The following is a 24,410-nucleotide window of genomic DNA, read 5'->3' as shown; positions in this document are numbered from 1 at the left end:
TGCTGCTGTTTGTTCAGATGCAGATTCTCTGGTTGAGACTGAAGTCACTGCTACAGAACTTTAAACAGAAGGTGGTGATGATGCAGAAGATGAGAGCAAACAGGCAGCACACATCACACATGTCACAGAGAAACCTCACAGATGAATGAAGATGAGCAAAGGGAGAAGAAGGAGGAACTCACAGGAAATCTGGCAGGAGGAGGAGGAAGAGAGAAGGGAAGAGGAGGAGGAGCAGTCAATCAGGTAGTCAGGTTTTCAGGCGGGCGGGTGATTTTTTCAGGGTTAGCAGCAAACCAATCGTCCTGACAAAAGGCGAAACTCATACTCACTTCGGTGCTTGTAGTCCTCCTCCTCCTCCTCCTCCTCCCATCCCTCCTCCTCCTCCTCCAACCCCCGCTGCGTTGGCTCCGGCTGACGCAGAGGCCTTTCGGACCAGCCGGTACTGCATCTCAGCGGCAGCGGCACTCGAGTATGAGAGCGACTTGCCCAAGGGTGGGGGGTGTGGGGAGCGGGGAGGGTGGGTGGTGGAGGTGGCGCCCAGAGGGGTGTCAGTGGAGCGGGTTCGGTAGGGGTAGGCGTGGTGGGTCGGTGCGTGAGGGGCAGTGAAACGGGGAGGGCGGGAGGTGGAGGAAGAGGAGGAGGAATGATGGTGGTGATGATGGGAGTGGTGGTGATGGTGATGGTGGTGGTGGTGATGGTGTGGGGGAGGCGGGGCTGAGGAGGAGGGCAGAGCAGAGGCCTGATTGGCAGGTGGGGGGTGAGCACCAGGGTGGGGCTCGCCCAGCAGGCGCTCCCTCTCTGGAGGAGGAGGTGGGGAGGAGGATGTGGAGGAGGACGAGCGATGGAGGAAGGGGTGGTGGTGGTGGGCAGAGCGGTGGTGGTGATGGGGTGACTGGGAGGACTGGGAGTGCAGCTCAGCATCTCTCTGTTGTGAAGACATAAAGGGGGAGCTGTAGCCGCCTGCCGCTGGTGTACAGGGTCTCCCAGAGGAAACCTCAGGGGCTGCTGAACCCACTGCCACCCCCTTGTCAAAATCATCACCACCAGCCAGGAGGCTGTCATATGACAGGCTCCCGTTGCGAGACGTGTGGTGAGGCGGGGGTGTCTGATTGGCTAAGCTCTTGAAGCTAGCTGAGGTGGTGGTTGCCTCAGAGATGTGGGCGGCGCCTGCTGAAGTGTGTGTGGAGCTGGAAGATCGTGACGCCACTCCCGATAGGACGGTGGGGTCGGAGAAGGAGGGGTACGAGCGCCCGCCGAGGGAGTAGCCAGGGATGCCCCCTCCTCCTGCCTCTCTCCCCACCTCCCTCCTCTCCCCTCCTCCTCCTGCTCTGTCAGACACAGCGTCCCTCCGGTCCAGGCTGGGCTGAGAGCGGAAACCAGGCTGCTGGCTGGCCTGGAGGAGAGAGGAGGTGGAGGAGGAGGAGTCCCTGGCACTGCCAACGCTCTCTCCTCGACTTAACTGGAGGAGGCAGGAGGTGGAGGAGAGAGAGGAGGGAGGATAAAAGAGGGAAAAGAAACAACAAGAAGCTGAGTAAATAAGAACAGAGACGTCTGTGGGAGGTTTAAACAATTCTGTGAATTCCTGCTGCACTAAAACTCCCTCTAGTGTTCACATCCTGACACAGCACCTCAACCGTTACTGTGGCAACGTTTCTTTGCCAGACAGGAACTTTTCTCTTGACAGGGTGGTACTCAGTGGGTTTACTTTGGGAACATCACAGTGTAAGATGGCCGAACTCAAACAGTGTTTAATCATGAATCCAAGGTTTCTGCCGCCGGACATTTTCTCTCAGGATCGATTCATCATGATGCAACAACATACCACAAATACCAACAGCATCACAAACAATTCAAACTTCATGTCCTGCTGTCCACTGACTGAAAGCTTGTCTTCACATCAAATACACAAGAATATCCATTCTTTCTTTCTCCATATTCAACATGATGCCAACAGTTTCTAGTGTAATGCTGCTGTGAGGGTTTCAAAGTCACTACAGAAGCAACAGAACCCTAAACTGTAATAAAGCCTGAAGAACAGTTGTAGATTAAACTGTAAATGATATTAGAGCTAACCAACTGTGCATCAAATACATTTGGTAATATAGAAATGACTTCAACGTCACCACCACTAAACTTCAGTGTGTAGTTTGATTTAGCTCTGACCTCTTCTACACAAGCCTTTTCTCTGACAGAGTTAGTGACAGTTTCTATCAACATAACGAGGCTGTAAAGGTGGACTGGTGAGTTAACAAGGCTGTAAAGGTGGAATGATTGGAGGGTAATGTGAGTCGCTATCGGGAAGTGACAGAACACTCCAGGGCTAGCCATTTAGCATGCTAACTTGAGTACATTGGTAGTGCTTTCCACCTCTGGAGACAGCTGTTGGTGAGAACAGGAATGATGTTTGATGCTGTACAACGTTTCTTGTAGAGTGAAGTAAATAGGTGCTAATGCTAACATTAGCTATGTAGCAATTGCAAAACTTATCGCACTTATTTCAGTCATCTAACCAAAAACCCAGACTTCAGGACAGGGGAACCAAAGGAACTCATTCCTGCAGCACTCTGTTGGATTCCTCTGTATTCTGACAGATTATTGTGTGCTGTGAATGACTGCCTTCTGTGTGAGGCATCAGGTAGTATTTTCTCCATATAAGACCAGATCAGGTGACCACATTGTGAAACATCATAATTAGAGTTTAAAAGGTGCTTGTAGGATATAACTGGAAAATGGGAAAACTGTAAATGGATAGCAAAACAGAGCTTTTGATAATAGTATCTGAGCTACATGGGAACAGTTCCCTACAGGTAGAGAACAAACAGGGAACTAAAGATGAGATGTAAGTTTCAACAACAGACTGAGGAGAAGAGAAACAGAATCATAACCATATTTATACAGATTGACAGGAGGGAGGGTGTGAACCAGACATGGGTACAAATACTGAGCACAACCAACTTCTTTGTACCAGTCTAGATGTGTCCAGGTACAATTTGTTCATTTAAAAAAAGCAGCTGGTTCTAATGTTGTGGCTGATAAGTCAGTTATTAATCATTCCAAACAGTGTTTCACCCATGTCCAGAACAAACAGAAAGGACCAGGAAACAAAGTTAAAGTGAAGATAAGAGGGAGAAATGCTTTCAGAACAATCACTTACTGATACTGATCAACAGAAAGCCACTGAGAAACCAAACCAAGATGGCCGACAGGAAATCAAGAAGGAAAAACAAAAATGGAGATGCATTAGATTGAAATCAAACAGATAAAAGAAACGAAGACAAATGGAAAAAAAAGCTTCTCTTCTCACAAACACACACACACACACCTCGACCCTGACGAGACTCTCCTCTGTGTGTGTGTGTGTGTGTGTGTGTGTGTGTACCTGGTTGGCGTAAGCATGTGTGAGCGCTGTGTGGTTCTTGCCAGGGCTGTAGGTGGGCCTGTATTTGTACATGGTGGGGGTGGGAGGGGCTTTGTTCAGTAGACTACACTCTGCAGGAGAAAAAATAAAAATCATCACAGTAAAATCAGAGTTTAGTTTTCACTGCAAGAAGCTGAGAAAGTTGAGGAGCAGATAAAAGTCAGAACTGGAGCAGGAGGGTGGAAGGTTTTACCCTCCGTGTTTCCTCTGGTGATTCCAGGATAGCGGAGCTCGGGTTTAGGGGGAGGCGGAGGCTCGGCGTCACATGACTGGCTCTCCATCATCTCCAGACTGGACCTGGACTGGAAAGAGGAGACAACACGCAGATGAGGATCTTGTTCAGTTGACTGAAACATGAACACACTGTAAGACTGGTCTTTGTGTGTAGAGAATGGTCACAGAAAAACCTGGTTTTAATGCTGCATCTTTTTTCACTCTCAATTGAGCAGAAGTTATGTAGAACTATACTCCATTACCTCTGGAGAAATGCATTGTGGTACTTTTATGCATTTATGCATATTGTGTTAAAAGGTTAAAAGGTCTGCTGATCCCAGGTCTGCTGACTCTGTGTTATCCTACTGCAGCCACACCCCTAGTGACTCTGGTCCTGTTTAGACCTAAACCTAGAGCTGACCACTTGTGATCGGATCACCTGAGATGGATGTTAAAGAGCACCAATTATGGCCATTCTTAGTGCGCATCATTTCATTCATAATTTACATGCTTTAATGTTGTGAAAAGACATTATTTCTCTTCTTCTGTACATTTTATACTGTACTCTCTTCACCCTCTGTCTGAAACGCTCTGTTAGAGCTCAGGGCTCTCTAAGGCCCCCCTCCTCCCTCTGGAGCTGGAGCCCGATGTGCTCTGATTGGTCAGCTTGCCGGCAACTACCATGGCAACGACACGTTCTGCACGTCTTGTGTAAACAAACTTCGGATGACATTATTCATAACTTGGAATATTTTTATAAGAAACCCTTTTTTATGTGTAGACACTTCCAGACAAAAGAAATATAAAAATGGAGGAACAAATAAGAACGGTCGACAGGTAGGGAGTCTCCACCGCTTCACCTCCTGCTGGTTTATGATGCCGGTAAATATGAATGAATTTAACATTACTGCGCATAGTTACTCAAAAATGAACTCAGTGGTTAAACTGTGGATAATTTATCTGAGCTTACGAGGTACAGCATGTCAACACTGACCAACGTTTAAGCATTTATATCTTTGCTCTGCTGCTTCTAACTAACATGACCAGGTCATGATCAGGTCACGGTAATGTGGTTAACATCCACAATAACAATGCAGACTGACAGGCTGTGAGGCTGAGTCTACAAAACTAAAGAAAACTCTTCATTATAAGCACTTATGACATAAGTACTTATAATGAAGAGTTTTCTTTTAGTCTTACATGCTGTGCCTTGTGTGGGGGTTTTTCATTTTGCAGGTGGGCAGCACCAAGATAAATATTGACGTCAATAGGACCAGGGAGTAATGTCTGGACCCCAGCGAGGCGTTTCATACAAAGGAGAAAATTTGGTTTTTACCCTGACAGAGTTCCTCCCTTTGATGTAAACTTTGATCCTTGTGACTCTGGAGACCATTTACATCCACAAAAACCTATATAACACACTATAAGTAAGGAAAAACTCAGAAAAGCATAATAGGTTCCCTTTAATACCAGGTCTGAACAGAGCCTCAGACCACATTCAGAGGTGGTGGTGTGAACGTGAATGTGTCCAGGACCACACTGAAGGACCAACTACTCTACTGACCTCCTCTGTCACAGTCTGATTAGTCCCGACACAGTTTATAATGAACGGAAAATATTTTACTGTTTCAAGTGGATAAATCCTGCTTTCACAGTTGAACTGTGCACAGCGCATTGATTTGCTCAACCCCTCCATGCCCCGCTTGCTCTCTTTCTCTCTCACACACACACACACACACACACACACACACACACACACACACACACACACAAAGTGTCTTTGGCCTCATTTCTGTCAGAATAGTTTCAATCAGAGCTAGGAATACACACAGTATATGATGCTTCTTTACTCCTCCTGCTCTCTCTGTTGTTAAGTAACTATCTGAGCTACCTGCATGTGAACAATAACAGACTAGTTATATTTTGTTTGGACATAACTCATAAGGTTTCAACTACAGATGATCTACAGGTGAAGTAGAAGTGAGCTCACCTACATTCAACAGACCATGATGAAACATTTGCATTTGTACATTTTTCTATTCACTTACTGTATATTTATCATTATTATTACCATTTTATAGTAGTTTTTACTTTTATACTTATTTACTTTATAAAAAATTGTGTGTTGAACAATTGAAACAAAGCAATGTCCCTGTGGGGGTCAATAAAGATTTTCTTCTTGCTGCCAGATGGACCTGGTTTATGCAAACTCATGCAAACTAGTGCAGATTTGAATGAGAAGCACATAACATGACATTTGTTTACCAGCAGGCCAGAAAACTGGGGTTTAAATGAAACAGGATGATAATAACAGGGCAGTGAAGTCCCTGTGAACTCCCATCCTGTCGTCCTTACCAGGTGCAGGTCTCCCTGGATGCCGTTGTCCAGGATCTTTGCAGCCAGCTGGGCCTCTGTCAGCTGTGGCCGCAGAAAAGGCGGCTGCACACACACACTCTGCACACACTTCTTCCTGCCCAGATACCTACAGAGAGCCAAGACAGTGAGTGCACACATCATGAGCAACACCTACGCCACAAGTACAAGCTTTAATATGACACAGTGAAACTCTAAATGAGCACTGGAATATGCAGCTATCACATACTCCTGCATACATGGTTCAAAACGAGCAAATGCTGTGCTTGGAAAAATTGTCTAAAAAGTGTCTAATAAGTGGTTTCCACAAAAAGTCAAAATTCCTTCTCCTTCTTTGAAAATTCATAGGATATGAATACACAGCTATTGTTCATTAAAAGTTTAATGATAGATTCATGACATCGCCTCCTGACTGAAGCACTGGAGGCTTTAGGTTCCCACGAAGAGATGAAACAGTTACTAGTTTCATGGTAGAAATGCTGGTTAGTAATACTGTTAAAATTTTAATTATCACTATAACTGTTTATTACCATGGTTAATAAGTGTGGTTAATTTAACTCACTTTAGGTTCTGTACGGCATCAACAAGCAACAGTCTCCCAGATGTATGAACAGCAAAAAACGTGGGTTTGTTTAGTGTCAGTAATGGTGGAAGGCAGAGACAGTGCTGCTACAGAGATTTTACAGCTTCTAAAACTAAAGCTAGCTAAAATTCAGCCGCCATGCAAACTGGTTAAAACTGGGTTGGAGATCCTGTCAGTGTCGGAGCCGCCATGTGAGATGCTTCAATTGGTGATCGTGTGTTTTTAAAACTTATTTCAGGGCTGCAGCTTCACTCTTTCATCCCTAAACAGAGTGTAGCCGCTGGGTTTCTGCTTCAACAGTACTGTGCTGGACAGGTGACAGGTGTGTTTACAGTGTCTGAAAGATGTTACATCTTGGAAAATAAATAAATAAATAATAACAATAACAACACATGTGCTATCCCATTGTTTACGGTGTGGGCATGCTGCAGGCAAACCCAGCACTGCTTGTCCTAATATGTCACACAGATGTGTTGGACATGTTATTATTTTAATGTTTAAATGCAATTATTCACTTGGTGAAATGATTTCAGGTTGTATGTTTTTATCTTTTGAACATTTTCAGCACATCTTAACACCGATAATTTTGGTCACTATAATGGTGATATTAAATTTTGATATCTTTTCATCTCTAGTCCCTCGTCACACTTGTGTAAGTGTATAAATCATCTCTAGTGTCAAACTCTGCACAGTGAAGCTCAAACATCCAGGTCAACAGCATTAAAGTAGAACTTGGTTTTGAGTTTTAAATCGTTGCAGATACTCCCAGCACTCACTCTTTGGATGTTTTATGTCTCATGTATTTTTGTTGTTGTTAATTAGAAAATTTTTCATGGGTCATTTATGGAAACACGCCTCTGTCAGACTACGTAATGCTCATGAACAGGCCACCAAGTGGGTAAATAAAAAATGCACCTGGGAGCCTGCGAACTGCAGAGAACGTGAGAGACATTCTTCCAACAGCCATTGGTGAAAGGGTTCACACCTCCTCTGAACTTCCCCGTTACCTGGAGATAGAAAGAGAGAGAGACACACACACAGTTACACAGAAAAATCAGTAGTAAGAAACACTCATTCAAACAATGAGAGGGAAATATGAAGGTTGTTAACATGTCACAACTTTCCAGGACGTACAAATTAAAATAATCAAAGGACGTTTACTACAAACATGTTCTAAATAATGTTACCAATACTGAAATCTTGTTGATATTTGTAAGATTTCCTACTGTACACTTTCATATTTTAACTGCAGGATCTTTGGGCCTCAGTGATAAGTCTACCTGTCCCTGGTGCACATACTGAAACACTACCTGTTCATTGGTAGTCCTGCCTCTGGCCACCAGCACTATGTGGAAACCAGTAAGGCCGGCAACAGGGATGAAGAACAGGCCTGCAACACACATGACAGCCAAACTGAGAGCACAGGGGTCAAGGAATATCTTCAGAGACCAGATTCAGCAGACAGAAGAAGTCCCACAGAAAGTACTACTCCGTTAGACTTTTATATTCATTATGTAGAAATGGACAGCTCGGCCTGGGGGTCATCAAGAAAATTACAACTTGATGCCACCCAACCTTTCATGTCCACAGTTGGACTTCTCTCTCTGCGCTTGTTTCCTGACTTCAGCGTCTTTAACCCAGTTAACAATTCCTTAAGTCAGAGAAAAGTCAACTTTCAATACTTCTCTCTGACTGTGGGAGTAAAATCCTCCCACACCACATGGAAATAAATCCTCAGGACACCTGATACAAACAGAACACAAACATTTTCACTTGTTGAAGCAGAGGAGGAATGTCAGTCATTGCAGAGGTGGGAAACACCGTAACTGGACAGTATCAGCAGGACAAAAATACATGGGAAAGATCTTTAAAGGATACGTGACAATGGCGTGCAGGCGGTCAATGTTCTGCCGGTGGTAGAGGATGAAGAGCAGGCCAAAGCCGAACACAGCCATGATGTGAGCTGTCAGAGACAGCAGGAAGAGGAAGAAGTAGCGGTAGTTCCTCCTGCCAATGCAGTTGTTCACCCATGGACAGTGATGGTCGAAGTCCTGCATATGGTTAGAAGACACTGTGGTGAGACATGGATACGGTTATCAAGTGTTGTGTTGTTCCTTACTTCCTGGTTCAGAAGCTGCAACTTACATTTACATTACACAAGAATAAACAATGATTTGATTTGATGGTTGACATATACAAGTTCAGGAAAACAAACTAGTGCTAGCATGAGAGTAGAAGAGCAAACCTCTCTGCTCCTCCCTCCTTCTCTCTGCTCTGTTACGCTCCACCCAGCCCAGTAATTATGTCAGGTGGGTTTTGTTTACGGACGTGGGGCACAACCAACTGTCTGAAGGCAGACACAGACCCATGTAAACTGCTTTTGATATACAGTTGTGGTCAAAAGTTTACATACACTTGTAAAGAACATAATGTCATGGCTCTCTTGAGTTTCCCGTTATTTCTACAAGTCTGACTTTTCTCTGATAGAGTGATTGGAACATGGATACTTCTTTGTCACAAAAAACATTCATGAAGTTTGGTTCTTTTATGACTTTATTATGGGTTAACAGAAAAAGTGATCAAATCTGCTGGGTCAAAAATATACATACAGCAGTGCTAATATTTTGTTACATGTCCCTTGGCCATTTTCACTTCAATTAGGCGCTTTTGGTAGCCATCCACAAGCTTCTGGCAAGCTTCTCGTTGAATCTTTGACCACTCCTCTTGACAGAATTGGTGCAGTTCAGTTCAATTTGATGGCTTTCTGACATGGACTTGTTTCTTCAGCATTGTCCACATGTTCTCAATGGGATTTAAGTCAGGACTTTGGGAAGGCCATTCTAAAACCCTAATTCTAGCCTGATTTAGCCATTCCATTACTACTTTTGATGTGTTTGGGGTCATTGTCCTGTTGGAACACCCAACTGCACCCAAGACCCAACCTTCGGGCTGATGATTTTAGGTTATCTTGAAGAATTTGAAGGTAATCCTCCTTCTTCACTATCCCATTTACTCTCTGTAAAGCACCAGTTCCATTGGCAGCAAAACAGCCCCACAGCATAATACTACCACCACCACCACCGTGCTTGAGGATAGGCATGGTGTTCTTGGGGTTAAAGGCCTCACGTTTTCTCCTCCAAAGATATTGCTGGGCATTGTGGCCAAACAGCTCGATTTTTGTTTCGTCTAACCACAGAACTTCCCTCCAGAAGGTCTTATCTTTGTCCATGTGATCAGCAGCAAACTTCAGTCGAGCCTTAAGGTGCCGCTTTTGGAGCAAGGGCTTCCTTCTTGCACGGCAGCCTCTCAGTCCATGGAGATGCAAAACACACTGGACTGTGGACACTGACACCTGTGTTCCAGCAACTTCTAATTCTTGGCTTTTTGATGGTTCTCAGTTGACTCTTCACCCTCCTGACCAATTTTCTCTCAGCAGCAGGTGATAGCTTGCGTTTTCTTCCTGATCGTGGCAGTGACAAAACAGTGCCATGCACTTTATACTTACAAACAATTGTTTGTACTGTTGCTCTTGGGACCTGCAGCTGCTTTGAAATGGCTCCAAGTGACTTTCCTGACTTGTTCAAGTCAATGATTTGCTTTTTCAGATCCATGCTGAGCTCCTTTGACTTTCCCATTGTAGCGTTTGTGGGTGTTTGTATCCAATGAGCCCTATTTATGTGGCCTCAGAGAAGTCACCAGCTGTAGTCACTCATAATCACTCACAAGAAGTTACGAGGTCATGCTATGAAGCTCATTTCATTGACACAACTTTCTAAGTCACCAAAATTGCTAATTCATGTTGCTGTATGTATATTTTTGACCCAGCAGATTTTGTCATTTTTTCTGTTAACCCATAATAAAGTCATAAAAGAACCAAACTTCATGAATGTTTTTTGTGACAAAGAAGTATCTGTTCCAATCACTCTATCAGAGAAAAATCTGAGTTGTAGAAATAACTGGAAACTCAAGAGAGCCATGACATTATGTTCTTTACAAGTGTATGTAAACTTTTGACCACAAATGTAGGAGATGGAAGCTGTAGCGTCACTGACAGAAATAATTCCTATTCATTTTATATTTACGTTCAACACACATAAATTAAGTTTCAGCTTGGTGCAGCTGTAAACTTCAGTTTTTTACTTACTTACTTAGCTGATAATTTAGCGATTGCTATGCTAACGGTACCTGGCCCCGCTGGGCTGATAACTTCTGTCAACCTGGGTTAGCCCATGGAGGTGTTCAGTCAAAGCAATAAAAAGGTACATTTAATCGATGTTAATCTAACGACGTTTGGTTTGCGTTTCTCACACGTGACCCAGTTTAAGTGATCTGCGTTAGTGTGATGCGCAGTGTTAATGTTAGTTAATACATTGTCTATCGAGACGTCATGATAGTTCAAGTTAAGATAACGTGACGTATACAAAATGTGTAGAAAAATGTCATATATAAGATTGTTCTTTTAATACCCAAACCAGTCCTCAACTGAAGCAGACATTCATGCACCTATCCTGACAGCTGATAGATGTTTGTGATTAACTGTGATCCACCGCATCTTAACTCAAGTATTTGTCCTTTTTTGTCATTTGAAAGGTTTCCACACTGTGAAAACTGAGTGATCTGTGCCAACAGAAGGAGGACCTCAGAGCAGCCCTTTTGTTTCCATTCATCTGGTTGTAGAGAAAGGAGACTGCATGGACATCCTTAGTTCTCAAATGGGCTGTGATGATGATGCTAGGAAACCACTCCCAGTTCAGCTTCCTAATGATATGGAAGACTAATTGTTGATTATTCTCTGTCTTCAATATTCACAGGTTCAGTTTCTTATCTGCAACTTCATTTCTGCTGTTGTTGACAGGCGATGGTAGCAACACTTTTAAAAATTATGACTAAGTGATGGATCAATTCTAGCACTGTCACCACCTCCACAGGTGAGAGTATTTACCAATTAACAGATTTTTTTTTTTGGTCAGTGTTGTTGGACAGCAACATTTAAACATTTCTAGTATTTATGTTGTTGATTAAAGCTAACATAGAAATAGTCACACAATGCTGTACGTGTTACTATTGTGAAAACTCATACCAGATGTGTTCTATAAAAACCATCAACAAAGTTAAAGAGATTCATAAATAACTTTATTGGACATTATAAACTACATTAATTTAAACAATTTACAACACTGGAAACATGTATAAAATAATGTAATAAATTGATTAATTAAAAACTGTAGTGTACAATTTTAGTCAACGAATTATTTAAAATAAAAAAATAAAAAAAATACAGTTGTGGATGAAGTTAAAACTGAATTTCACTGTCATATGTAAGTTTGCTTAATAAAAAGAGGTAGTTGAATCAACAGTGCAACAGAATTTTTAATAACAAGTATAATAACTTTTCATCATGAGTCCTAATGTGTGAGACAGTTAATCTTTATTTGCTCCAGTAACAATCTCCCTCTAAATAAGTGATGCTGTTGGAACAACACACTGATATTAACTATAATGGCTGAGGACTATGAAATATGAACTCTAATGTTGACTATATTATAATATTGACAATTTGTTACAGCTACAGTGGAGTCCAAAAGTCATCTGATTGTATGTGTGACATGGGGCAGGGAGTGTAATACGACAGTGAGGGTGTAGGGAACCAGGAAGAGCATAGCTGATCAGACCGAACAACGTAATGGCCACAAGTGTTACATTAAAAAATACTATATTATCATATAAGACTTATAAGATTGCTGCAAGAGGTTGTAAGTGTCCCCAAAGATCCAGATCTTGGCTGGATGGAAAAAAACATATTAGAAATCATATCAATATCATATTGTAGAGTATAGAGAAAAAGACCAAAGAAACAGCACTCTGATTAGATGATCATATAAATCTGAAAATACATTATTCCGTCAGCTTAGTTGTAATAAACAGTCTGCTGAACTGTTTTACATTAAATAACAATAGAATAGAAACTAATACTCAGTTTGGTGTCATTGTGCAGGTCATGATGGTTCTCAGCTCTCAGTGATGTTCTTTATTCTGAAACAGAGACAGAATCATTCCAACAGATGTTTTGACTCCTGTCATCAATAATGAAATGAACTAGAGCTGAAAACTAGCCGACTAACACTGAACCAAACTTATTGAAAAACAAAACACGCACATCAGCTGATCTGCTGGCTCATTAACAGCACATCCAGACACAACAGTTAACTGTAATAACATTATCGTTTAGTAACTGTAACTTAACACTGACAACCCACTGTCACTGTTAACACTAAGTTCAGTAACGTAACCTTAGCTTTGAAGAACTCATTTTAAAACACGTTATAACATGTTTTCCCTTGGTCTATGGTTTTAACACAAGCGGTTACACCACTCAGTTAGCTTACACACAGTAACTTCAGCTAATGTTACAAGGTTTCTCCTCATTAATGCGATATTTACCAAATGTGGACATGTATGCAATTAGCTACTAAGATTATTTTAACACTAAACTATAAAGTTTACCTCGAATTATGAATGCTAACTGAGTTAGCAGCGACTTTGTACCACGTATCCAGGAGCCTGTTGCGGTCAGGTAGCTGGTGTAGACGGGCGTACATAATGTCCTCTGTTCTCGGGGTCAGACCTGGTCAGATCCACCCCTCACTCCTCCCCAGCTCCACCCTCTCCTCCAAATAGCGTTTCTTCCGGTTAAAAAACAAAACAAAAAAACCCCAAAAAAAACAAAAAAAACAAAATGGCGAAGGCCAAAACGCAAACTCCTGGCTTCAAAATGGCAGTTCACAAACCAATGGGTGACGTCACAGTGGGTTGCCACTTGGTTGGGAACAGTGAAAATGCACCATGGATGAATGTCTCGATCAGATCAGAATGTGTGAGAGAACCTTTATGTTGCAGTAGGAAACAGGGAATCTTTTTCTTAATTTCTCCAGTATCGAGACCAGAACAATAACGTCGGAGCTCATTGATACTACGGTCTTTAAACATGTAGCCCTGGGGCCTGTTTAATACGTGGTTTCAGTGCTCATCCCTGAATGTAGTGTGGACTTTCCCAAAGTCAAACTGCACTTTTGACTTAATAATCCTGCAAATTTGCAACAGTAAAAGTAGACATTATATCCACTGTGACAGACTGTCAAACTCTGAATGTTAATATACTATATACATATATACATACTGAGGTTAAGAGGGAAGAAAACCTTTTGTTTGTTGTTTCGTTTTTATGTGTTCATGGTAAATCATCTGGTCTCAAGCCGGTCTGAAAGACTTTTAGAGGCCAATCAAGGCAGTATCTAGTATCAGCTACACCCAGCCTGATCATTAACCCAATGCTCTTATGGGAAGAAACAAAGTCAATTTGTCTATTAATGCATCTAAAGTGCTGACTGTATTTTACCTACAGCATTTTGTCCATTGTGGGGATGAAGTGGACTGGCTTTGGAAGTTATAATGCAGTCATACTGTGTACATGACTAATGTCCAACTGATCGTATGGAAAAAGTCCACTGTTGAGTGTGAGCGTACCTCCACACAGTTGTCACAGACAGAGCAGTGGGAGCACCGCGGCGGCCTGTAGAAACGGCAGGTGGAGCACCACTTCATCCTGACCTGGATCCCTCTGATCTCCACCGTCTTGTATAGAGGAGCGCGGAAGTCGTCCTCCTTGTCCTCGTCTTCCTCGGCTGCAGAGACGGAGACAGAAGATGCACATAGTCACGCGACCACACACAATCCTAACACTGGCCATAAGAAACACAGAGAGTTCAGACCCCTTCACTCTTCACGTCTGTTACCCAAACTCAGATGAAGAGTCCGTTGAGACCAGAACCAGGGACCAGCAGATGTATCAGAGCGGTTTCGCGTAGTTAGCATCTTTATTTGTTAATGTTGTTTGTTAACTGGCAGTGGCTGACACAGTGTAAACGGTTGTGTAATGCTAACTCTCTCTCTGTACTGACAAGGTTTCAGGTTTATTTAGCCCCGCCCCCACAAGTTGACAGGATTGGTCCCTTAGGTTTGTGACGTATGAAACCCTGGCTGTTTGAATCTGTTTCTATGAGACTGTCATTGGTTCACTGCAGTTCAAGGTGGAAACACTCAGTCATGGTGTTGATGGTTATTTCACTCATCATATGATTTGTATTATATAAAAACATCATATGGATGTTAACAAGGTTAAACACTTGATTTTCATTTGAGATCTACAAATGACTCCTCTGATCAGTCAGTCTGTCAATTAGCTGATGTTCTGGATCAGTTAATGTCAGCTCTGGTTAAATTTAAAATTAAATCAAATTCTGAATTGTTAACTCCTTCTTCCTGATGTTTGAAACATGTTTTCTGGTTATTCAAATGGAATAAAGATGTTTTAAGCTACAACAGGCAGATAAGCAAGAAATTTAGACTTTACAAATAAAGCTAAAAGGAAAACTAAACATTTGACACTTACAGCAATATAAACATACTGCAGACAGTATCCAGTGACCGGTTTGGTATATTTACATTTATTTATTTGGTGACTCACTAGTGAGGGACAACACTGAAGCTTCTGCCAAATGAGAGAAAGCTCATCACAAATGTTCAGTACATCCAACCATCCATGCACTCACCTCTGGGGAAGATGCCGGGGTCCATGAACGTGGCCATACAGAAGTTAGCCAAAACAAACAAGAAGATGACGCCATTGTAAATGGGCACAGCTACAGAGAAACGCTCCGAAAGCCACGGACACCTGAAACACAAAGAGAAGAGACCGGGACCAGGATTCTGTTACATGGTTCAGTTCTCATGACAGTGAGGCTGCAGGACCACATTCAAGGGATATGTGTTTGTTTGGTGATATGCTTTTAATTCCCTCTGTTACATCCTGAACAAGAGGTAAGGGACATTGTTCTCCATATGTGGTTTGATGTGATTGGAGATGATCACTCCAATCACTTTTTATTTGTACGTATCTAAACAAGAAATAATGAGTCAATGTGAGAGTGCATCTCATCTAATGGATACTAGTGACTATACAGGCAGTCTTTCTCTGCTCCAAGTCACTCAGCTAACTTCAGGTCACAGGTCGAACAGGTCTCTTTTAGGGGTGGGGGTCGTCTATCCCAAAATATCGATACTTTTGATACTTTGTATCTTTTTTGAAGATCGTTTGTAGCGTCAATACGATTGATACCAGTTTCAGTTTCTCTCTTGGACTCATTTTAGAGTAGAACTGTCTTTGCAAATAATGTTCTGTTGTCGTTAACACAAATAAGGGCACCCATCCTGACACATGAAGACAACAATGGACTGCCTGAGGGGCTCATCCTTACCGTCCTTACCACAGCGGGCCATGTTCGAATCCAGCCCGTGACGTTTTGCTCCAGGCTCTCCTGCCTCTCTCTCACTGTCCCCATCTCATTAAAAATGATAGCCCAAAAATAACTTTAAAAACATAAATGCAGTCAAGCCTCCACAAAAGAGGTGTATTGTCATCCATTTATCACTTTTACAAGTGCTACATGAATGAATGAAGCCACGTTTTTTTCTGCCTAACTTGCTACACACATGCTTCATCACCCCCCCTCCCTGACTGTAGTTGTTTAAAAATAAATTTGTTATTTTTGTGTTATTCCCTCATTTTTTAGATAATGTTCATCATGATTTTGTGTTGTATTAATTCAGTGGTGAGAGAATGAGAGTGAGTGCAGGAAAACAAACACCAACAGACTCAGGGAGAAAGAAACAGAGGCTGGATGATGGGCTTTTGTCAGGGTGACAGATGTTGGCCTATTTTCTCCTCACTAATCTGAAGCACAGCCTGCCCACCACATTACACACACACACAAACGCGCACACACACACAGATTAGATTTACTCACATATGCACCCACAAATACACAAACAGGCGGGTGTGTGCGCCACAAAAACAAACACACACACCTGTCAATCTGAGTTTCTCACATCTAAACTGCAGACATGTGGTCTCTCCCACAGACAATGCTTTGCACGCTCCCACACTGTTTTTTGCCTGTTCACACTCTCACTCTGACAAACACACAAACCCTGTGTGGTGTCAGCAAGATTAGTGATGACAGTCTATAACACCACTGACTTAGCGTCCTGTCAGAACACTTGCAGGGTGTGAAGGCCACACTGAGCTTTCAGGTTGTTTGTCTAGGCTGTAACCAGGCTGCATCTGATCCAGGCAGGACAGACAGCCTGGTTACAGCCAAGTCAAATTGCATTTATATAGCACAATATCACAATGTCATGTCTTTAAATCCTCAAATTGGACGAGGAAGACCTCGAGCCAAAGAGGCCTTGAACAGACCAGGGTTGTTCCTGGCCGAAAATTAGGCGGGGGTGGTACTAACCTGTACGATCAGAGATAAAAGAGATAATATTCATCTGTAGGGTTGCCACCTTTTCTGTGAAAAAAGGTGGCAACTGGTTTGGTTTTACTTGACATTACATTATTCACAACACTTCTAGGACATAACATGAAAAAAAAATACTGGACAAATTGTGTCATGTATTGATTGAAATCCACGAATACCGAGAAAATAAGTACTAGAATTTGTTGAGAGGTGGAGGTGTCCTGTATTGATTCAATACAGGACAAACTAGGCCTAGTTTCAGTCCTGACAAATTAACCACATCTCGTCAATAACATGAATGAACTTTTTAGAAGAACTAATTATGTTTTCACTCTGTACTGTTTTCAAATACGGGATGATTCCGTATTATATGGGACAGGTGGCAACCCTATTCACCTGTTTTTAAGAGCCACAAAATCAGGTCGCCGCCTCTCTCCGCAGGCAGAAAATCCAGCTCATTCATATTCTTCATCTTTGACAATTTCAGATGGCTCTGCCTGATGCACAGAGTACAATACAGCGCCACTGCAGTTACAAACTTCAAATCCATCGAGTTCTGAGAAAACAAGTACTAGAATTTTATTGGGAGGCGGCACGAAATTTGATGTAGGCAGCCGCCTCCCAATTCTCTATGCAGGAAAAACTCTTGACTGTTTGAGTGATCGAATAAAAATATAGCAGATTTCAGGTCAACACCCAGAGAAAGGTGGGCGGGGCTCAGTGACTGCTTTATTGTGACATCACAAAGTTCCAGAAGTCCTGACTTAAGACTCAGTTTCTGAATACAGCCTGTGTGCATTTCTCTGTGGACTGAGCGCTTTGATACTTTCACAGTAATAATATAGAACCTAGACCTGCTTTATAATCAAAGATGTTCTATAACAAAAGATGGTGCATTACAAGCAGTGCCAGACTGCTAACCCTAACCCAACACTAGATCGTTTGAATTTAAGCCTGATTTTGCTGCTCTTTTTTTATCAACCCAGTGCAAGATCATATCAGTCTAATAATATACTCTGTTTTCCCTCCAAAAGCAGTCATATTATGATAACAATAATAGTATTATTACGTAAAGAAATACAATTTTTAAAAGTTTTATTTCAGTTTTAACTTTTAATTCATGGTTGCACGTATAGGTCCCTTTAAACTTCTGTGGTTGGAAAGCATCAGCGGCTCTTCTCCAGTGGCGAAACCAGAACCAACAGAGAGAAGAGATCTGTGTTGTGAGATCTGTGAGAGTTTGTTGCTGAGACAGAGACAGGTCTGAATAAAGTTAATTTTTCCTGATCTGTCTGAAAAATAACATCTTAATGTCTGAATGTTCTGAAGATCCGTGGCTTGTGTATAATGGCTATAATAATTATTTTGGTGACTATGAGGCAAGAGTCATAAACTGTGATCAGGCTAACTTCTCTGATTGGACTGAACAGACTCAGACCTGCTGCTGGTCTCCTAAAGGGGCGGGGAGGTGGAGAAACCATGTGACACAGATACAGGAAGTTATTTAAAGTGTTGCTCTGAGAACAGCTCTATCACATCATATCACATCATATCACATCATCACAAATCCAATCAAGAACAGGGCTCTGCTCTTCTTGATCATCTTATGTTTGTTATGATGTACAGTTTTACACCTTCATTTTTCCAGTTGTTACTGACATTTACAAGTTGTAATGTCCCAGTGGACTCTGAAATTAAAGCTTAACCCAGACCAGTTCCTGGAGACTGTGCTGGTCTCCATCATCTGGTTCTGTTCCTGTGGCTCATTATCAACCAGTCCGTCTTCCTCTGTTACTGCTCCCTCCACTCTGACAGCAGTTTACAGTCCTACTTCCTGTAGTTTGTTTTAGTTTCTTGTGTTGTTTTTTTTACCTTGGGCATTTCACTACTTACTTTTATACCATTTACGGTTTTTCAGTGGTCTTGAGCTGCTGAAATCTCAATAAAGAAACTGGAGAAATGGGAGTGTTGTAAAACTTTTGACCAGTGTTATATATTACTGTTTGTGAGATTAAATATTTGTTTCATCACAGCACATAAACAGGCCTCTGGTGTGTGTGTGTGTGTGTGTGTGTGTGTGTGTCTGCTGCCACTTACGTAAAGCAGAAGAAGAGTGTGGTGGAACCAACGAGGAAGAAGGTGGCTGCCGACACGGGGACGTAACGGGAGGGTCGCAGGGGTCTGCTGGGTGGGACCACGGCATGGGGGAGGGGTGACGAGGATGGACCCCGCCCTCCGCTCTTACTGCTGCCACCTGGCATCACTTCCTGTGTGTGGTGCGGTGTGTGTCTGTTCAGCAACTGCTACGCCAAGGAATTTGTCATTCAAAGTTAAATATTTTTCCAGGCGTATTGAGTGGGAACAGAAACGACAGATAATGACAGAGATGGAGGAATAGCTGAGAGGGGTTTATTCTTTCAAGTGGAAAAGAGGAAAAAGTTCCTCTGCATCATCACACTGAGATGGGAGGAGGAGTGAACGCTTGTTTTCTGACCTGATCTACTGTGTGTGAGAGATTAAAAGAAGCTTACAGGTCTCTCTGCTGTAAAAGCCTTGTTTCCCTGTTAGCCACAAAAACAGGTGGTAAGGATGGATGAACAAATAAGCCACAGATTATAAAGAGGAAAAGAGGTGTAGGCACATCCACAACACTAGCTGAACTGTGTCCCACCAAACATGTCAATAAATTATGATACGAGTCAATAGAAACTGATAATTCTTACACACAAAAAAAACTGTCTAAAAAGTGTAAATCTGCTTCAAGGTGAATAAAGGCTTGGTGAAAATCATGATAATAGTGCAATTAAAAAATATGGCTGTTAAATGTAAAATTAAAAAAAGTATTTGGACCCTTCTGTTAAAACACAATTTAGTTCTTAAGTGATTTCAATCAAATCCTGAAATACAGAAAACTGGTCCAGATTGATTTGATTGGTCTATTGATTGGTATAAATGGGAGTTTAGTGAGGTACCAGAGTTGGCAGAGGTAAACCTGTTTTGGTAGGAGACTGATTTATAAGGCGGAACAAAAGCAACAGCAAGAAATGAAATGAGGATGAAAGGAGTAAAAAAGCTCAGAAGAAATAAGTCTGGGATGATAATGTTTCAGTGACGTTCTTCAGCTTAGAAAATGTGCAGATCAAGACCTGAAATGGGAAATGGGCTTATCCGTAGCTACATCTGCATATGGAGATTCCTATTCAGTCAGAGTTTTCAGCACCTCAGTGAGAAAGGGTCTTGTGAATAAAAAAATGATGCTCCCTGTTCAATAAGGAGACAGTCAGCTCTCAGTCCAGGATTCGTACTATAAACAGCAGTCTGTAAGCGGGCCAGTGGAGTAGCCTGGTTTTCCTGTGTCGGGGCATCCCTAAACCCCGCCGGTGGCTGATTTAAACCACCTCACCTGCCAGCTGCACCAGGGATGTGAAAGCAGGAAGTGATAGTGTGGTTCTTTCCAAAAGATCTGGGGGGGAATCCAGTAGAACATCCATCAGCTAAAGTGACAGTGTTGATCAGGGGTTTTGCCAGCAATGGCAGCATAGCACAACTCAGCTCCCCCCACTGGTCTCTTTCTTCCACTGTGTTGGTGGACAACTGCGCCTGTCAGTTGTGTAACCGTCAGCCTCCCAGCAACAGGCGGCTTTCTTTTTTGCCCTTGTCTCCAGAGAATTCTAGGGCCTTCCCTCTGCTTCCTTCCCCAGCGGAGAGCACTGAGGCTAGGATAACACGCTCCCACAAAAATCCATCAGATAATACAGCCTCTCTGGTGCAACGGCCCAAAAATGACCTCATCAAAACAGTGGAAAACTTTGGCTTTTATGTGTGGAAAGGACTCCTCCAGCCATTTGTGTCTTGAGGTTTGTCAGGTTTAAGGTATCCTTCTGCAGCCGTGACAAGAGTATGAAACAAAGAGGGGGCAGAGTTGCGTATCAACAGGTCGCTCTGGGTGACGGTTGGTCAGGATGCTGCTCCTACAGTCGTGAGGAGAGGAAGAAAGGGTTGGTCAAAGAGAAGATACTCCAGTATGTAAACAGCAATACAAAGGTACAGTACATCACATGTCTGTTTACAGATGTTGGGGAATGCATTAGCCAGTCCCTCCAGAAAGTCACCATGTCTCAAATATTAACACAAATTCAACCAATGCCTGTGAATTCTGCACAACCTTGCATTTTGTCAAATCACCGCAACTTTTCCACAAATTTGACCATTCATCAAAGTTTCCCGCGAATCGAACCAGTCATACCAGTCCCTGCGCAAAACCATAATGATGTCATCAAACTCACTTCCTTATTTTTGGTTTTGAAGCATGTTGTGAAGCTGCAGATATATGTGACATGAACGTCTTACATTTACCAACAAACATCACTGTTAAAGACCATGTGAAGACATTCAACCATGTTTTATATGAAAGGGTTAAATAGTTTTGTACTACTGTAACACTGTGGTGGAACCACAGGTGTAGAGCTGCCGGAGCCACTGAAGGAGGCTCCACTACTTTTATTATCCAGATGAAATAAAATATCTACATTTTAACAGCTTGAGGATCTGATCAACACTAAAGAACTAAAGTCATGAAAAGAACTGATAAAAACAAATGGTCAAAGTTCTCATAATGGCATTTAAGGTGTATTGACTGATTTCCAAACGTCAATCACAAATCAAGTAACGTTCAAGAAAACATCCTTTCATTCATCATTCAGTGTTTCATAAGACAGAAACTGTGGGGCAGGGTATAAAATTACTATACACACATAAAAAGCTGTTATAAATTGATAAATTGATGAGATTATAAAGATCAGCTCTACCTGTGATTAAGACAGAGCAGAGGAGCAGAATCACTTGTTTCTCCTCCACTTTCATTGCAAAAAACCATCTAAAAACATCACAACATGCATCGCAACTTTTAAGAAAATCTTAAAAAACTATTATAGTACTGCATTCTGTTTTGCAACAAATTTCATCCCCCAACAAAAACCGCCCCCCATCCACTTCCTGGTTATGTTTGGGCGTAGTAGTGCATCACCTTGAGCAGTTTGCCGGAGACTTTCTATATATAGTCAGGAGAGACCACGCCCTGTGTATCATGAATAACCAGAAAAACTACACAAACCGTAGACAATGCTTTTTGTTTTGAAATCTGTTTTTTTCTGGGTTTTTTTTTTTAAAGTACAATAAATGCCTGGTTTATCCAAAGTCAATGAGTAATCATGATCTCAATATTGATCAAAATAATTGATTATGATTTTTGCCCTACGTCAAGGTAGACTGTTCTTTTGTCAAAGATGTTGGGAATGAAAATAATTAATCAATAATAATCCCTCATAATAGTCTCACACTGGCTTCATTTTCAACTAATTAATATAAAAATAACTTTTATCACAGAAAAGTTAAGGCATGGATTCAATCATGTTGTCAGAGTTAATCACGTGCAAAATGTATCAGCTCATTCTGCTGACTGGACTGATACTAACTACACTCACAGAGCGCAACCACATGCAACCAAAACTCTGACAAATGTGACATTTTCAACTTTACCAGATCTGGTCAGTAACATGAATTAACTTTTTTTTTCCCATATTAGAAGAACTAAAGATGTCTGCACTCTGCACTGTTTAACCTGTCCTCGCGATTCTCCTCCTTGCGAACTCTTTCTACAATGATCTGCGATTTGAGACATTTCTGCAAAAAAAACATACATGATGGGATGTACCGTTAATTTAGGGAAACTTTTCAAGAAGCTGGGTGTGCTTGGATGTAAGAGATAATATAATTTTTTTATTATGATATTTTATTTTAATATTATTATAGATAATATTCATCTGTAGGGTTGCCACCTTTTATGTGAAAAAAAGTTGCAACTGGTTTGGTTTTACATTATTAAAAGCACTTTGAGGACATAACAAACTGCGTCCCGTATTGATTAAAATCCACCGAGTACAGAGAAAACAAGTACTAGAATCAAATTATTTTTAAAATATGGGACTGGGTATTATACGGGACGGGTGGTTACTAATCACTACACTACACATCACTATATTGCCGTAGTGGCGTACAGCCACAATTGCAGTTACAAACGTCAAATCCACTGAGTACCGAGAAAACAAATAGGCCTACTAGAATTTTATCGGGAGGCAGAGGCGGCACAAAATTTGATGGAGGCGGTGTGTGTGTGTGTGTGTCTGTGTGTGTGTGTGTGTGTGGGGAGGGGGCGCTACATATGCAAAATAAATATTGTGTATATTATTTTTTTGTGGTTATTTTGGCAGATATTGCAGTTGTGATCACTGAAAAAAATATAAAAATGATATGATATGTTTGTTGGTCTTGAACCCCCAAAAAAAAGGTTCCTTTATGTCTCTTAGACTGGGGAGTCTCTGTAGCACAACACTTACGATGCTGACAATGCACAACAATGTTGAGAACAGGAGTTAGTAAGTCCTTTTTAACCTTTGGATGTTCTCTCACATTGGTCAACTACTAATAGATTTCTCTTCAATCCCAGTATTCTAAAGCAGTTTGGAGATTGGTCCACAGGATGTGTGGTGCCTCGCACCTCAGTCATATGCAGGGCTGTAAACTAACAGGGCTACATGCCATGGGGCAGGTAAATGTTTGTCACAATATAGCAAAACATTGCTGCTATAAAATGCCTAGACATTTTTGGAGGTGCACGTTGACGGATGCAGAGGCTCTGCGTCGTGACGGTGTCGACTTGACACAGTAGTATAAATCAGCCTTCACGCGTCACCACCAGCCGCAGTGTGGTTCCGGCGCAGCAATGTGGAGGCACATACCCGGTGTGACTGACCCAAAAAGAAAGAGTACAGAGGAGATAGATGGAAAGGAGGATGAAAAAGGCGAAACGTCAAAGAAAAAAGCAAAAGTAAGAAACTTCAATGAGAAATGGAAGATTCAGAGGGAATGGCTGCAGTACGAGGAGGCGGCCGGTATCATGTTTTGTTCAGTTTGTAGAAAATATGCTAAAGAAAAGCATTTTATGTGGTCTTCAAATATGAAAGGCAGAGTGATTTTGGCAAAAACTTGAAAATGAAAAAAAATGAAGTATGCCATTTGCAATAAAAATTTCATAAAATATTTCATTTGTATTTAATGTTAATGGTTCAAAGAATGTCAGGCTGAATGGTTGGCCCGCACACATTTTCACCTTACCAAATCTGGCCCTCTTTGCAAAAAGTTTGGACACCCCTGCCTTAGACATAAAAATATGGACATATAATAGATATAATAAACTTAAACAACTTTTAAACTGCAAAAAAGAACAGTGGCATGTAGCCTTCAAGTATTTAAAGTAAACAATACTTTCCTAAAATATAAGCAGTAAAACTTTTATTGCACAGCATTTCAATTGTGGCTTGGAAAGCAAAACGGGCTTTTGCGGGTCTATAATCAACCTCTCATCATCTGCCTCGAAAGCAAAATATTTCCATACACGACTCTT

The 24,410-nt window shown here is 41.8% G+C and overlaps 1 protein-coding gene across 2 annotated transcripts in view; it reads right to left on the bottom strand.

Annotated features, from left to right (window-relative positions):
• Positions 1–24,410, bottom strand: part of zdhhc5a (zinc finger DHHC-type palmitoyltransferase 5a) — a 35,824-nt gene that overhangs the window by 4,229 nt on the left and 7,185 nt on the right. The window contains exons 2-12 of one of the 2 annotated variants that reach the window (XM_056371455.1): positions 20,095–20,919; positions 19,046–19,215; positions 15,197–15,318; positions 14,112–14,269; positions 8,466–8,638; positions 7,898–8,000; positions 7,503–7,594; positions 5,987–6,113; positions 3,612–3,720; positions 3,380–3,489; positions 330–1,459 (exon numbers count right to left, since the gene is read on the bottom strand). In XM_056371455.1, the coding sequence (XP_056227430.1) occupies positions 330–1,459; positions 3,380–3,489; positions 3,612–3,720; positions 5,987–6,113; positions 7,503–7,594; positions 7,898–8,000; positions 8,466–8,638; positions 14,112–14,269; positions 15,197–15,318; positions 19,046–19,209 (2,288 nt within the window). In that variant the 5' untranslated portion in view covers positions 19,210–19,215; positions 20,095–20,919. Of the gene's footprint in view, positions 1–182; positions 1,460–3,379; positions 3,490–3,611; positions 3,721–5,986; positions 6,114–7,502; positions 7,595–7,897; positions 8,001–8,465; positions 8,639–14,111; positions 14,270–15,196; positions 15,319–19,045; positions 20,920–24,410 lie in introns of both variants that reach the window. The other variant, XR_008827103.1, reaches the window with a different exon arrangement.

Source organism: Seriola aureovittata, chromosome 3 (assembly GCF_021018895.1).
Source record: "Seriola aureovittata isolate HTS-2021-v1 ecotype China chromosome 3, ASM2101889v1, whole genome shotgun sequence".
NCBI classification, from domain to species: domain Eukaryota; kingdom Metazoa; phylum Chordata; class Actinopteri; order Carangiformes; family Carangidae; genus Seriola; species Seriola aureovittata.
This window is presented reverse-complemented; position numbering and strand designations above follow the sequence as displayed.